The sequence below is a fragment of the Mandrillus leucophaeus genome, unplaced genomic scaffold (assembly GCF_000951045.1).
Source record: "Mandrillus leucophaeus isolate KB7577 unplaced genomic scaffold, Mleu.le_1.0 Scaffold728, whole genome shotgun sequence".
Lineage (NCBI taxonomy): Eukaryota > Metazoa > Chordata > Mammalia > Primates > Cercopithecidae > Mandrillus > Mandrillus leucophaeus.
The window spans coordinates 347,545-361,314 of NW_012107897.1; the positions used below are offsets into that span (position 1 = coordinate 347,545).

At 48.0% G+C, this 13,770-nt stretch overlaps 1 protein-coding gene across 1 annotated transcript in view; it reads left to right on the plus strand.

Annotated features, from left to right (window-relative positions):
• The window catches only part of GALNT2 (polypeptide N-acetylgalactosaminyltransferase 2), a 106,818-nt gene extending 94,961 nt beyond the window's left edge, over positions 1 to 11,857 (plus strand). The window contains exons 14-16 of the mRNA XM_011965479.1: positions 4,429 to 4,548; positions 8,955 to 9,736; positions 9,809 to 11,857. Coding sequence (XP_011820869.1) covers positions 4,429 to 4,548; positions 8,955 to 9,110 — 276 coding nt within the window. The 3' untranslated portion in view covers positions 9,111 to 9,736; positions 9,809 to 11,857. The remainder of the gene's footprint in view (positions 1 to 4,428; positions 4,549 to 8,954; positions 9,737 to 9,808) is intronic.
• Positions 11,858 to 13,770: the final 1,913 nt, after the last annotated feature.

Below are 13,770 nucleotides of genomic sequence, written 5' to 3' on the forward strand. Positions count from 1 at the left end.
GTGTGAGATTCTGTCTCAAAAAGATAAATAAATAAAAATTTTTAAAAATGGGAGTTGAGGAGCAGGGGTTTTCTAGTGGAAAGATGAACACATCAGCAGGTACAATGTGATGTGAGACGGCAGGATGACATGATGCATGTTGGTGCATGTTACAGCCTCAGCTTGGGAGCACCTTACTCCCTGGGCTACTGTCTAATCAGTGCTTTCCAATAGAACCATGTGCTATGAGGGGGATGCTCCAGATCTGCCATTCAGTATATCAGCCACATTGTGGCAACTGGGCACTTGAAATATGACTAGTGTGAATTACAAGTTTAATTTCATTTCATTCTGGTGAATTTAAATGTAAATGGCCCCGTGTGCCCTGTAGCTAGCACATTAGACAGTGTGGCTCAGATGTTCCAGCTCACAAACCCACTGTGCGTGAGTCCTCTCTGAACTGACAGAAAGTGATGCTTTTTTGCATGGCATGTGACACGGATGAGAAACGAGAGGGTAAGTAATATTTCCCAACTGAAAATAGGGCCTGGTGCTTTGGAAGAGTGAGGTTTGTTATCTGGTTTCCTGCTGAACCTTGGCAGACACACAGGAAATGAGAAAATGAATGGCCATGCCTTTTAAGAGTGGCAGCTCAAAAAAGCATTTCTTAAATATTTATGAACTTTATTTTACAAATTCAGATAATTGAAATGCAACAGAAGAACAAAACGGCAACTAGCTCTGTTGTTTGCCCAGCTGAATTAGTTTTTCTGGAATCCTGTGTAAAGTCTACTTTACAGTAATTAAGCACACAATAGCAAGGAGGTTAGAGAAACATTCAGACATGATCTTTAACTGAGTGTCAGCAGACCATCCAGCATCTGCCAACACCTGCTGCCAAGGACAGTCTGGAACCCTTCTCCATACCAGCATTGTCCCCCTTACTCAGGACTCTCCTCTTCATCGTGAGTGGGCGTCTCTATGTGCCACAGTTTCACATGTCCTGGTGGTGTCCCTGGCACCTGTGAGTGCAGGGACAGAACAATGTGCTTCTTTCTGGCCCTCTCCATCCTGAACGCCATCTGCATACGGGAAATACCCACGGCTTCCTCTCTACACTCCACGCCTTCCATACTCTGTGACCCAGTGAATAGGAAAAAAACAAGCTGCTTTTCCTCCTTTATACTCTCACCAAACTTCTCACCTCTGACACCAGCCATATGGGCTTTTCCCCCCACACCAAGCAATTCTCCAATTCTCTGCAGACACTGAGTGTCCTACCTGTCAATTCAGTTCTGACACTGCCTACCCAGAGTTAGCACAGACCCCATGGGTTAAAGGCTTCCTCCCACAAGATGCTCCTACTTCAGATGCCAGTCACAAGTCCAAGTTGTCACCTGCTGTCTGACTCTAACTCAAGGGCTCCCACAACCTCACCTTGAATTCATTCATTTGCAAGAACAGTTCATAGAACTCAGGGAAATGGTTTACTTCCTGGTTTACCTGTTTATTAGGAAAGACTGAAACCCAGGAGCAGCTGGATGGGAGAGATGCATAGCGCACGGTGTGGAGCTGGGGTGTCGGAGCTTCCATGCCCTCTCCAGTTGTGCCCTCTCCAGGTGTGCCCTCTCCAGGTGTGCCCTCTCCAGGTGTGCCTTCTCCAGGTGTGCCCTCTCCAGGTGTGCCCTCTCCAGGTGTGCTGCTCTCCCAGTGCCTCCGCGTGTCCGGCAGCCACATCCCGGAGTGCAGGGACTTTGACGGAGGCCTCATCACGTGGGCATGATCTCCAGCTCCTCTCCCCTTCCCAGAGGATGGGGTGGTGGGGGACTGACAGTTTCAAGCTTCTCAGCATAACCTGGTCTTTCTGGTGAGCAGCCCCATCCAGGAGCCCATTAGAGTTGCTTCATTAGAACAAAAGACACTCCCATCACCCAAGAAATTCCAAGGGATTAGGAGCTGTCTGTCAGGAACCGGAGTCAAAGACCAAACACTAGAATGAAAGACGGTAACCCTGTGGCTCAGGAAATGGCAAGCATTTTAGGAGCCTTGTGATTGTGCCAGAAACCAGGGGCAGAGACCAAATAATTATGTTTATGGTGTCATACTGTCCTAGAGTATGGGTGATGTGGAGTGCCTGTGGGTGCTTAGAAGAGCTGGCTGGAACTCACCCATGTTGAATGACAACATCATAGAATGTTGGGATTCAACTCAAAGTCGGGTGGCCTTCCCCAAAGAATGTGGCCGGCAGGAGTGGGTGGGTCAGGGCTCCCTCCACACCGTGTTTGGGATGCCACAATGCACAGGCCAAGCAGGTGCTTCTACTCTAGGACTCTTCAGAGCCTTTAATAGACTGAATTTCCAAGAGATAAACGCAGCACAACATCTGTTTCCCAAATTTATTTGACCTAGAATCCGTTTTTCCTAGAATTCCTCATGGAGTAGAATGTGAGGAACAAAATTAAGAGGTGAGAAAATGGAAGACCTGGGAAGTGAGCAGGCTTGCCCAAGCCTCCCTCCCTGTTAGGGGAGAAGGAAGTCTTCAGACAGGTGAAGGTCTCTTCACTGCTTCCTAGATGAGCATCCGTGCCTCTGCATCCCCTCTGCTGATGCTGAGGGCTGGAGATGGCGCACCCCGCCACTGGTTATGTAAGGTCTGAATGCTGGACTCTTTAGGGTTTGGTTTGGTTTGGTTTGGTTTTGTGACAGGGTCTCGGTCTGTCATCCAGGCCAGAATGCAGTGGCACAATCACGGTTCACTGCAGCCTCAGCCTCCCAGGTTCAAGCGATCCTTCCACCTCAGCCTCCCAAGTAGCTGGGACCACAGATGTACACTACCACACCCGGTCAACTTATTTTTTATTTTTAGTACAAACAAGGTCTCGCCATGTTGCCTAGGCTCTCGAACTCCTGGCCTCAAGCAGTTCTCCCGCCTTGGCCCCCAAAGTGCTGGGATTATAGGCCTGAGTCACTGCACCCGGCTGAATCGTCAGCTTTTAATGTTTTTCTAATGATGAACTATTGGTTCCAACATGATGTAGGTACTAGGCAGTGAGGCTTCTTTAAACACTATTTGTTCCTTTCCTTACTCTGTTTCCAAGAACCAAGAAAAAAGAAAAACAGTGTCTTCATAGCACATAATAGTTACAGAATACATTTATTTGTGTGTCTTTCATTTTCAGAATACACATAATAGCCTGTAGTTACAGAATACATTTATTTGTGTGCCTTTCATTTTCGGAATACACATAATAGCCTGTAGTTACAGAATACATTTATTTGTGTGTCTTTCATTTTCCCCACTAGAAAGTGAGCCTGGCTGTGTGACAGCACCTGTGTCATGCAGGTGTGCAACAGGTGGTCATGGACAGACCGATGGAAAGACAGACAGACGGAGGGAGGGGAGGGCCACCGCAGCGTGCCAGGGCTTAGAGTAGAAGGGGATGGAAGCGGATAGTGAGTCCCTGTGGGGTTTTAAGCTGGAAAAGGCCTTGCTGCCTCTGGATATTAAGGGGTGTTCATCCCTTTGAGTGGGACAAGTGGAGAGTGATGGTCAGAAGCCCAGTCCCTGCTGTGGCCCTGCCTGGAACAGGTTCTGGCCTCCTCTGCCGCCTGGGACCATGTCTTGTTTAGTATCCAAAATGGTTGTCCTCTCACCCTGTCGCAGCCTATAACTTGTGTGTGTTTATACGTATATATGTGTTTCTGTTTAACATCACGGGCTTGTGATTTAAACACTCTCTAGCTCAGTTTTCTCATCTATAAAATGAGAATAATAGTAGCCCTCATGGAGCTGTTGTATAAAGGGCTTAAAATAATGCCTGGCACATAGCACCTGATTAAATTTAGCTGTAATGTGTGCGGAGAAATGCATAGATCTATTCCTCCCGTTTTCAGAGGGCTTCATGAGTATCCATAGATCAATTAGCATTCACTTAGGAGGCTATACATGATATATTTTGCTTCGGTATGCAACGTGTTATTTACTAGAGTCCACATTCATCAATGCTGTTTGCAGGCCATACCTGCATGAGGGCAGTCATCCCAAAACAGCATGGGTGGACCAGTAGCCGAGTGTCTACCTGGTGTATAACCAAGCTTGTGCCACAGTTTTTACAATTCGCACTGAATTATAGAAAAATGAACAAGGCAGTCTAACTTGTATTTGGGACTAAAATAGTTAATAGTTTTATTTTAGTTACTGAGATCCTCAAAGCAGTTCTGCACATCACTCAGCCATCTGACTGCTCAATTGTGAGGTTCTCCCACACCTCTGGTGTTATAAATTTGCCGTTAGCAAAAAGTAATTCTTTCGTTCTCAGGTGGCTCAGGGGTTCTGAATCTAAGCTCCGCACCCTGACCCCTTTCCTTTTGGAGCCCTCATTGGTGCCCCTTCTTTCCTTTCACAGCCCTGTGCATAGCACGCCTCTGACTTCTGGTTTTGTGTTCCAGGAATGGGCCTTGACGAAGGAGAAGTCGGTGAAGCACATGGATTTGTGCCTTACTGTGGTGGACCGGGCACCGGGCTCTCTTATAAAGCTGCAGGGCTGCCGAGAAAATGACAGCAGACAGGTACGGCTTGCAGGCACCTGTGGGTGCCCATAATTAACCCAGACCAGGGCAGCCACGGCCTGCGCCCTCTTGCTCTGCGCAGCCTCACGAAGCATCCATCTCTGCGTGTATTTAGGTGTTCTTTTGCATCACTGTAAATAATGTCTAGCCACCCTATTGGACTTAAGCCACAAGCCTACTGTTGCTTATTTCTGATTATATTCTCATTCTCTTCCCTATGCCACTGAAAATTTTAAAGAGAAATTATCTATTTTTGTTTAATCATCAAATACTTTTTTCTATTTAAATTTACAGAAATTCTAAATGATTAATGTTCAAATGGATAGTACTTGATACATAATGCAAGTGTGTGTCTGTCTGTATATGTGTGTGCATATATATACACACATATATACACATACCACATATAGATACACATATACACGCCACATATATACATATATAGATACCACATATACACATACATGCACACCACATATATATACATATATACACATACACACATATATACACACCACATATATACACGCCACATATATATGCATATATACACACCATATATACATATATACACATACACACCACATATATACATATATACGCCACATACATATATACATGCCACATATATACATATAAACACACACATATATACATGCCACGTATACATATATACACGCCACATATATACATATACATGCCACATATATACATATATATGCCACATATATACATATATACAAACACCACATACACATATATACACACACCACATATATATACACGCCACATATATATACATATGTACAAACCACATATACATGCCACATATGTATGCATATATACATATATACATGCCACATATATACATATATATGCCACATATAGACATATATACATGCCACATGCATACACATATAAACTACACATATATACATGCCACATATACATATATACACATGCCACATATATACATATACATGCCACATATATATACATATACAAACACCACATATACATATATACACACACCACATATATATACACGCTACACATATATACATACATACATGCTGTATACATATATACACACACCACATATACACATATATACACGCCATATATACATACATGCCACATATATATACATGCCACATATATGTACATAACACCACAGATTTACATATATACATACCACATATATACATATACATAGCACCACCGATATATACGTATATATACACGTCACATATACATATATACACACCACATGTATATACATATATACACACCACATGTATACACATATATACACATACACACACACATATAAACACAGTTTCTTTAAACATTTCAGAATAGACTTTCTACCTGCCTTCTAAGCTGGTTTTCTCTGACATATTCCCTTGTGGCAGCTTGTGGGCACACGCTTTCTCAAGGCATGGGGTAACAGTGTTAAGAATAGGAATGCAAGCACAAAAGGTCGTCCTAGCATGCCCATACTTGGAATGCCTGCCCCTGTTCTTACAGTTGGTCCTTAGAGATAGATGGGATGTAGGGAAACTGAGGCTCGGAGCCTACTGGAGCCAAGTGTGTATATATATATACATATATATATACACGTATATATTTCAACCCCAAGACTCAGGCTAACCCTAGTCCAACCCTAATTTCACAGCACAGAAAGCTGAGGCTCAGAAAGTCATTGCCTCCAACCTAGAGTCATCTGGGAAGACCAGGCCAGGACCGAGTCCCCTGTTCAGACCCCAGTTGTCAGGGAGATGCTTGCAGAGGGCCCTCTTTCACCTGTCTGTCTCCAAACCCCTGCGCCAGCTCTGGGTGCTCCTCCTTCCCTGCTCTGTGGAGTCCCAGATTCCTGGCAGCGGGAGCCCCTCTGTAGGGTTCTGGTCATAATCCACATCTCTAAATGTCCATCTGTATTGATGACTTGATACCAAAATGTGTAAGGAAGTGCCTGTTAAACAAGAGAAGGCTACCATTGCTTGGACCCAAACCACCTAGAAACTGCCTCCCTCACTGGCCCCTCAAGAGGAAGCTCCTCGAGGGCAAGGCTGGCATCTGCTGAGCCAAGTACTGGGTGAGTCTCAAACACATTCCCCTGGGATGTAACGGAGCAGAGCTGTCTGGATGTAACGGATTGATAAAGTGATGACTTTATGACACCTTTTTAAAAAACAAATGGTTACTTCAATATTGCTTAATTTCAAGAACTGACAGGTGTTTCTGCTTCAGTCCCAGTTTTGGGGAACCATAACTGACATGCCTTAGGACCTTCGTGAAGCATGAGAAGACCTGTCAATAAGAACTTTTTCTGGATGTATGGCGTGTCTAAATGGGGATCTGTTAGGTTTTCAACCCCAAGACTCAGGCTATTATAGAGGATGTGGGGGCCATTTCAGTAGGGTCTGGCTGCCTTGAAAATCTGTGCTGCACCCCCGCCACCACAGTCCCATCAGACAGGACATCAGAGCCGACAAGGCCACCTGTGCGAGACGGAGCTGGGGTTCGGTTATTGTTTTTCTACGGTTCTTCATTTAGCTGATGCTTTGACACATGACAGGCAGTCCCTCCAGTGGCCAGAATCAGATTCCGTTCATTCCCAATTCTTTGTTGAGAAGATTCCTGGCCGCTCAGAGTGACAGGGCAGCCTCAATACACACTTTACATGATAATGGAGAGAAACAGCATGAGGGGTGATTGACAGAAACGAGGGAGCGGGAAATGAAAGAGGAAATGATGGGCACTTAGCAAAAGCCTCCCCTGGCTCCTCTGATTGCACTGTCTTTCCCTGTTGGCAAGAACTCCAGGTGAGCAGGTGGATGGAAATAAGGAAGGCAGGGTCCAGGTGACAACATCCTTGTGGTGTTTCACGCAGGTCGGGTCCCCAGCACTGGGCTCCTCTGTTTGCACCGGCTCTTCCCTGCCTCACTCACTGGCCCCTCGAGAGGAAGCTCCTTACAAATTTTATCTTGGAGCTGAACTGGCTTTGCAGTTGGAATATTTGGTTTCCAGGCACGTCCATGTTTTCGTATTATGTGCATATTTGCAGAGTCAAAGAGGAAAGGGTGGCAAGAGTGAGAAAATTTAATTCTGCAATGTCAAAAGGATTTGCAAAAAATACTTAGGTGAAGGAGCTTTAGTGCACACAGTATAAAAAATTAATTAGAACCACAGACTTCATTATTTGAAACAAGAGCTTTGAGGAGGAAAAAAAATGGTTACTTTTTGTTTTTTAAGAACAAACATTAGAGATTTTTAAATGGGGATTTTTCCTTTCTTTTCTTTTTTAAGAGACAGGATCTCGCTCTGTTGCTTGAGACTGGAGTGCAGGGGTGGGTATGACCGTAGCTCACTGCAGCCTCAAACTCCTGTGCTCAAGCGATCCTCCCACCTCAGCCTGCAAGGAGCTAGGACAACAGGCAGGCACCACCATGCCCTGCTAATTTTTTTAAAAAATGTTTGTAAAGATGAATTCTTGCTATGTTGCCGGGGCTGGTCTTGAACTCCTGACCTCATGCTATCTTCCTGCCTCAGCCTCCCTCCCAAAGTGCTGGGATTACTGGTGTGAGCTGCCCGCACTCAGGCTGAAAGGGGTATATATGTTACTTGCTATAAACAGGGCTCCTCAGATTTCCTTCAGGCTGGGTTGTGTGCTTTGATTTCTGGCTTGGTTGGTGGGTAACGGGTGCGTGGGTTGAGTTTGGTTGTTTGCTTGATTTGAGTGTTAGTAAAGAGGCATCGTACCCTATACTTTACAAGCGGCATGTTCAGAACTCAGCAAACACTGGTCCCCGCCATACAGAGCACCAGGGGCCTCAAGGGTAGCAGAGACAAGTTTCTCATATCCACCAAGGAGCTTGCACACCACATATACAAACCGGTAGAGAACAGACCACATAGAGATAGGCTTCTCAACCCTATGTTCTGTTCACACAAGCATCTCTCTTCCTGACATTTGGCCTGACATGGTTCCTCTGGCTGCCCCGAGCAGAAAGCCCTAAGTGGGAGCATGGAGGTGCCCAGACTAAGGCCTCCAGGCAGGGCTGCTTCCCAGCAGCCAGGGGAGGAGCCGGCTCTGCTTTGTGTGGATCTCTTCTTGGGGTGAACCATCACTGGATCAAGCTTTCTTATGAAGGCATGCAAATTCCCCTACATCAAATCCTTGTGTTAATGACGAAGGGGTGGGTGCCCAGAGTGCTGGGGCTCAGAGGAGGGGACACCCACAGAAAGGTTGGGGCAAGAGAGGTTCTGAGTTTTGATCCAAGGCAGAGAATACGTTTCCTTCCTGGGCCCCTAGCAGCAGCACAAGGCCCTGAATTCACGTGGATCTGTTTGTACTCCTTTGCTTGGGGCCACACTCTAAGGCATTCTCCTGTGTCTTGCAGAAATGGGAACAGATCGAGGGCAACTCCAAGCTGAGGCACGTGGGCAGCAACCTGTGCCTGGACAGTCGCACGGCCAAGAGCGGGGGCCTGAGCGTGGAGGTGTGCGGCCCAGCCCTCTCGCAGCAGTGGAAGTTCTCGCTCAACCTGCAGCAGTAGGAGGGCCCGGGAGGCCCTGCCGTCCTGTCTCCTGCACCATCGGGTGGAGTCTGGTGATCACATTATTGATTATGTTTCTTAAACTTTCCGCGAAACTAATATACCTCAGTATTCCATCATGGTCTGAAAGTCGAACTTCGGCAAGGCACGGACGACTGTGCAGACACAACAGCGGCAAGAAGCGAGAACTGCCCTCCCCCTCCTCTCGGTGCAGCCCAGCTGGGCCCCCTTCCCCAGGCCGGAGCGCCCCTCTTCCTTCCAGCTTTCACTTCCACCGGCTCCGCAACTGAGTGACATCCAGCAACAGCCGACCGGGGAGTGGTAGAAGCAGCAACTGAACAGACGTATGCGAGCTGAGGGCAGGGCGGGAGGAGGGGGCACACACGCCCAGGGGAGCGAGGAGAACTCTTGAAATCTCCATTTTCGATCCCATCGAAATCACGTATGGTTTCCACAAAGCCGAGTCGTGTCACGTGGCAGGTTTACGTCGATAGCCCCTCTCTCTGCTCCTCCGTCCCCGAGTGTCTTCCTGGTCCAGACTCCCCTCCACCTGATGTACTTGCTATCTCTGAGGATGAAGTTTTCTAAGGTGGGACGCTAAATATAAAGCTATATAGAGAAAGAATGTACGGTCAGTTCCCTATGGTTTCTGTAGGAAGAATGTATGGTCAGTTCCCTATGGTTTCTGTAGAAAGAATGTACGGTCAGTTCCCTATGGTTTCTGTAGGTCATCATCATCTTGTAAATTCCCCACAAAGCCGTTCGCAGCTTCCGGGAGAAGGGGCCAGAGCCCGGTGGGGCCAGGTTCTCACGGAGGGAGGAAGTGGCCTTTGTCCCCTGGAGCCCGATCAGCCAGTTGGTGCTACTGCTGTGGCCACCTGGGGGGCTTCCTCCAGACCACCGGCCTCGGCCCCGGCATCCCTGTTGGGCGTCAGTCAGCCTGAGAGTCACTACTGTGCGTCAGAATCCACTTTGTGTGCTGTGTGTATCTGTGAACCTGGAGGGGTTACTTATTTTGACAGATATCACTTTGGGTCTTTTTACATTAAATTTCTTTTCTCTAAGGAATATAAACAACACCCCATAGCTCCCAATGTGAGCCAGCGATACCGCTGCCCCCTGGCGACAGGGCAGACCAATGATGCCAGGCAGCTGTCACACGCTAGCATTGGCCTCATTGTGATCTCAGCCCTGCATGCTGGGCCTTCAGAATTAATGGCCAGCAGTGTCAGGGATGAGCCTCTCAGCCTGGGCACAGGCCTGGCTCACAGTCCTGCACACCTGCGGGCCTGGGGAGCTCCAGCCAGGCAGCGAGTCCTGCCCTGCCCGCAGCTCCCTCCCACACCCCACCTGGCCCACGTGACTGCTTCAGGGGCCTTTGGGGAAAGAATTAGCAAGGGTCAGAAACAAACAATACCTGCTCATTTACACTGAGGATTCAGGGCAGGAGACAAGAGCCTTGGGGTCCTGTTAAACCACAGACAGTTATGAACCAAAAGTCGTAACAGGGAGAGGTGCCTGGAGTCTGCCTGGGTGCTCGGGAATGTTCCTCGTCACCCCGCCACTCTGTGGTTGGTGCCCTGCTTCCTCCTCCACTCCCGGCCACCTTCTCCAGCACCGCACACACAGATGCTCAGTCTCAGAGAGGCTGGCACGGCCTGGCAGTCTGAGAAAAGCATCCGGTAGTCACACCTGCAGGCCCCTCGGAGGGACAGCGGCGGCCTTGGAGTTAGAAGCCGCCCTGGGAGGTTGTGCCGGTGCCATGCTCCTCCCTGTGTCTTGTATGAAAGAGGCCACTGTGTGTCTTCCTCCCCGGCAGGAGCCCCATGGGTGTGCACTGTAGGACAGCGGCCCCGAGGTGGAAGCCTGGCTGGAGGGCTGCCCTATAGGTCTTCTCTTCCCACCTCCCCTGCCATGCAACCAGATGTGTCCTGAGTGGGCAGTGTGGCCCGACACCGGAGTAACTCTGCACGCTTCTGTCTTTCACAGTGGGCTCTTTGGGGAGCCTGAGGAAAACCCCCTTAGGTACCTGTGCGAGGCTGTGGAATGCAGGCCAGAGCAGGGCATGCTTAGCCCCCAGCACCCAGGTGCTTTTGTCAGACCCTGTCACCTGCGAGCTGCTACTGCTGTTAGGAGGGAAAAAAAATGGATGAATCTGGCTCGTTTTAAAATCAAGTTTTTTGATTAATCCTTTGCCCCCACACCTTCACCCTGCCCGCACCCCCAGGTCCTTTCAGCCTTCATGTCATCGGATTTGTCTACCCAGGCCCTTGTGCGGTCATGCCCTGGGGGCAGCGTCCTGTCCCTGAGCTGGGGGGTGGCTTTGGATGGTCCGGGTGTCAAGAGCAGAGGTGGGCTGGGGAGGGGTCCTTTGCGGTGAGCTATGTTTACATGACACAGTGTGCCAAAGTGACTTACTGTGGTTGCGTTATTTTTTAGTCATCGGGACTATCCCACCCTCCCACTCCTGTTTTTAAAACTCAGAGTTCTTTCCTAAGGGCCCTTCGAGCAAAGCGTGCCGAAGTTAGTTGTCTTCTCTGTGGCGGTCCTTTCTTATGTCTTCATAAAAGCTCAGATGATGGTATCTGTGAGTATGTTTTGCAAATTCAAAATATAGTTTGGTAATTTTTTTTTCCAGTTGATTTTTAAAAAGAACTGCTGTACAGAGCTTGTACTTTGTCCATTTTATAGATGGAAACCATCCTTGAAAATTGTTTAACTTAAATAAAGAGAAGATACTTTCTAGATACTGCGCTTTGCTGGCCGGAGTCTGTCCTAGTGTGTGAGGGCTGGGTGGGGTGGGTGTGGGGACTGGGATTGGGGTCAGCCTTCTGCAGCTCCTGCTCAGTGGCCGTTTCTTATCACCCTTTGCAGATGTGCTTTAATTGCTGTGCCCTTTGGTTGGTTATTCTTATTTGTAATAGTAATCATTATCATTTGTGGAGTGTTTATGATGTGCCAGGCACCCAGCCAAGCCCTTAAATACATTTGCATTTTACAGCCACAGGGGAAGCTGGTGACGGAAGTTGCTAGCCTGCTCAAGGTCAGGTCCTTCCTGTGTACCTGCCTGGAACCTGCCCCTTAGCACTCGAACCCAGACCCTGTGCTTCATACCAGGGAGGCAAATATTTTTACAGTTTTTCAAGTAGTTAAGATTTATAGACTTCTTTACCCGTTACCTGGGGCTCTCCAGTTCCATCCAAGCCTCTCTGAGGTTCTTCAGATACTATTTATTTATTTATTTTTATTGTATTTATTTGTTTGAGATGGAGTCTTGCTCTGTCGCCTAGGCTGGAGTGTGGTGTTGCAATCTCGGCTCACTGCAACCTCCACCTCATTGACTCCAGCGATTCTCCTGCCTCAGCCTCCCAAGTAGCTGGGATTACAGGCACTCACCACCATGCCTGGCTAATGTTTTGAATTTTTAGTAGAGATGAGGTTTCACCATGTTGTCCAGGCTGGTCCTGAACTCCTGACCTCAAGTGATCTGCCAGCTTCAGCCTCCCAAAATGCTGGGATTACAGGCGTGAACCACCGCACCTAGCCTTTTGTTATCTTTTAAATTCCTACATCTGAGCCAGGCCACAGTAGTGTGTGCCTGTAATCCCAGCTATTCAGGAGGCTGAGGCAGGAGGATCATTTGAGCCCAGGAGTTCAAGACCAGCCTGGGCAACGAAGCAAGATTCCCATCTCAACAACAGAAACAAAAATACCTACATTTGAACAGCCCCACAAGGGTTCAAGGAAACATAACCTTGACCAATTATTTAGCAATTTTTTTTTTTTCCACAACAGAGTCTCACTTTGTCACCCAGGCTGGAGTGCAGTGGTGCGATCTTGGCTCACTGCAACCTCTGCCTCCCGGGTTCAAGTGATTCTCCTACCTCAGCCTTCTGAGTAGCTGGGATTACAGGCCCCCACCACCACACTTGGCTACTTTTTTGTATTTTTAGTAGAGACGGGGTTTCACCATGTTGCCCAGGCTGGACTCAAACTCCTGACCTGAAGTGATCCACCCACCTCGGCCTCCTAAAGTACTGGGATTACAGGCATGAGCCACTGTGCCCGGCCCAATTATTTAGCAATTTTGATTGAGATTGGGGTGAGGTAGGAGGTTGGCCACTGGCAGGACTGGCCCAAATGAATGTCTGAAACCTTCTAGAGACCACATGTAATCCATTTTCTTTCCCTATTATTTGGGACACTAAAAATTTGCTGCCATTTGAGAAAACTAAAGGAACTCTCAGCATCGTTTTGTAGCACCCACTGGAGCCCCCCTAGGGATCCCGTGCGTGGTTCCTGCTCTGATAACAGGGAGAGGTTTATTTATTCGGTAACTATTTGTTGAAAAACTGTTGTGCTGATAGTCCCAAAGAAGACCTAGGGTGAGGAGGAAACATGTTAAATGTTGACAAATAGGACATGCCAAATGCAGGCTCTCGGGGCGGTGAAGGTAGGGGGTGGTCCACCCTTGTTGGAGCCATGTCTCGAAGGTTCTGTGGAATTGGGACTTGGCGAGGGAGAGCGTTGCCGGCAAGGGCGCAGCGTCTGAGAGGTCCCAGCACCGGGACACAGCAGCAAGACCCCCTGATGGGCACAGCACAGGAGGAAGAAGACAGACTGGCAGGCGGGCCCGTGCGTGAGCATTGTGAATGCTGGG